The sequence below is a fragment of the Pygoscelis adeliae genome, unplaced genomic scaffold (assembly GCF_000699105.1).
Source record: "Pygoscelis adeliae isolate BGI_AS28 unplaced genomic scaffold, ASM69910v1 Scaffold202, whole genome shotgun sequence".
NCBI classification, from domain to species: domain Eukaryota; kingdom Metazoa; phylum Chordata; class Aves; order Sphenisciformes; family Spheniscidae; genus Pygoscelis; species Pygoscelis adeliae.
The window spans coordinates 190,965-193,438 of NW_008824544.1; the positions used below are offsets into that span (position 1 = coordinate 190,965).

The following is a 2,474-nucleotide window of genomic DNA, read 5'->3' on the forward strand; positions in this document are numbered from 1 at the left end:
CCCCCGCCTAACTCCCGCACCGTCTCCCCCTCCTATCTCAAGCCCTCCGCGCCTTGCTGAGGAGGAGGAGGAGGAGGAGGAAAGGCAGCGGCGGAGCAGCGAGCGCGGAAGATGGAGGTCTCCACGGACCAGCCGCGGTGGGTGAGCCACCACCACCCGGCCGTGCTCAATGGGCAGCACCCGGACTCGCACCACCCCACGCTTGGCCATACCTACATGGACCCCACGCAGTATCCTCTCGCCGAGGAAGTGGATGTACTTTTTAATATCGACGGACAAGGCAACCCCGTCCCTCCGTATTACGGCAACTCCGTGAGAGCCACCGTGCAGAGATACCCCACGGCCCACCACGGTGAGTGCGCCCACCGAGACCCCGGCTCCCACGGGGCGGTCCCGGTCCCGGCCCCGGTCCCGGTCCCGGTCCCGGCCCCTGTCCCGGCCCCGCCATGAAGTTCCTGTACGAGGAGGCTTCCTGCCTTTCTGTCTTTCTTTCTCTATTTCTTTCTTTCTTTCTCTGTATCTTTCTTTCTTTATACTTCTTTCTCTCTTTCTCTTGCTCTCTTTCTTTCCTCTCTTATCTCTCTCCCCTCTCTATCCTCTCTCCCTTTCCCCCCCTCTCTCGCTCTCCTTCTTTCTCTTTCTTTCCCTTTCATCTTTCTCTTGTTGTCTTCCTCTTTCCTTCTCTCTTTCGCTTTGGTTTCCCTCCCTCTCTTTAATTAGGTTAACAGTTAGAGTTTTCATACGGTGTGTAGTTTTTGCACGATTAAGCTGCTCTGGAGAAGAAAAGCAAGCTGGAGAGCAGGGGTGTGAAAACGACCCTGCTGTCCTCACGCTTGGGCTATTTCATTCGCACTTGGTGAGCTTGTTAGGCTTGGGTCGAAAGTTTTGCACATGCATCCAGGGCCGCACCACGGCGTGTGTTAAAAATGAGAAAGAAAGAAAGAAAGAAAGAAAAAAAGAAAAAAAAGAAAGAAACCCCGTGGTGTAACTAGGTACCAGACCTGCTGTGTTTTCCTATGGGTCCTGCAGGAAGGTAGTGATCCACAATGTGAATTTTGTTCCTGGGTCACGGCTTTTAGAGAGGAGGTGAAATACCTGGGGCTGATGCGGCCCAGCTCTGCGGGGGGATGAGTGTTTTGGTGCCATCTTTTTATGAAGAATCGGAGTGATCCAGTATCTATAGCTGGAGTTCACCTGTGTGGTTAAAAACTAGGGAAAAGAGAAAAATAAAAAAAGGAGGGGAAAAAAAGCAGATGCTGATTTGTGAAGCTGGACAGTGACCTCTGTAGTGGCAAAATCTAAAAAGCCCCAGGTCTGCAGTGGAAATCACCCCAAAATCAAGGAGAAGAAAGTGGGACAAGCGAGTGGAGATGGAGCCGAGCGGGGTTCAGGGGGCTGCTCCCAGCCCTCAGCTACTTGTTGAGTGTGAGTCTGCATTAGGCTCCCCTCAGTAACTGCATTGTTCTGCTATTAGTCCCCTTAAAACAATTATTTCTAAGGATCAGCAGCCTTTGTCCTTTCTTTCTTTTCTTTTCATTTCTTTTTTCCAATATATCAGCAGAAAGTGGAAATGCGGTCTCTCTGATCTAGCCTGAATATTATTTACTATGCTACTTCCTGGAGAAGATAATGAATCTTGACCCTTTCTATTCGTATAACCCACCTTCCCTTCCTTTCGAGCAGTTACTTTCAGTATTGTTCACATACGTCTGGTGCGATGAAAACTAGCTTGGAGATTTTCTAGACACACACAAGCTCCCATGCAAACATACGTGTCCACACTGCACCAGCTCTATCTGTGGCTCTATAGATCTCTGTTTGCATCTCTCCTTCTGTATATTTAGCAGTCTCTATACACGAATCACGATACCTACAGAGGTTAAGGCTCTCTAGATGTCAATACATTTCCAGGGCTTTACTAGCAGGCACAAACTTGCTCTCCTCCAGTTGAATAACTGTGCTTTTCAGCTTATAGTGATGTGTTCAAGTTGCTATGGATTTGGGTAGATTTGATTCTTTGGAGATATATATATATATTTTACAAAGGGCAGAGATTAATTTAAAATATTAGGTACCATCCCTTAAGAGCATTTATAACCAAAGAAAACAAGGTTTGACCGTGTAAATCTAGCGTTTTGTTTCTTTTTTTTTCAAAGTCCAGGTCTGAATTTTAAAATACAAGTGAAGGGTGTCTTGTCGTAAGAAGGGGATGGAGAGTTCCTTCTGAGAGAGTTGGTACTCTCTGCGTGTGCCATATCGCCACGAAAAAGCTGTCTAACATTTATGTGCAGCCTCGTGGAAGAAAAAAAGACAATCTAGGCGGTTTGCAGCGTTTAGCAGCTCTGTTGGAAAGGTTATTATCACGTCTGTGGGCATCTTCTGGTCTTCTTCGTTTGGCCAGAGTATTCCCAGGGTTTATAGCCCACGGCTGCATTCGGGAAATTATTTTCCAGCTAAGGAAAAAAAAAAAAAAA

At 47.4% G+C, this 2,474-nt stretch overlaps 1 protein-coding gene across 1 annotated transcript in view; it reads left to right on the plus strand.

Moving 5' to 3' along the window:
- The first annotated feature begins 111 nt into the window (after positions 1-111).
- GATA3 (GATA binding protein 3) overlaps positions 112-2,474 on the plus strand; it is an 18,540-nt gene continuing 16,177 nt past the window's right edge. The window contains exon 1 of the mRNA XM_009321769.1: positions 112-352. Within this exon, the coding sequence (XP_009320044.1) occupies positions 112-352 (241 nt within the window). The remainder of the gene's footprint in view (positions 353-2,474) is intronic.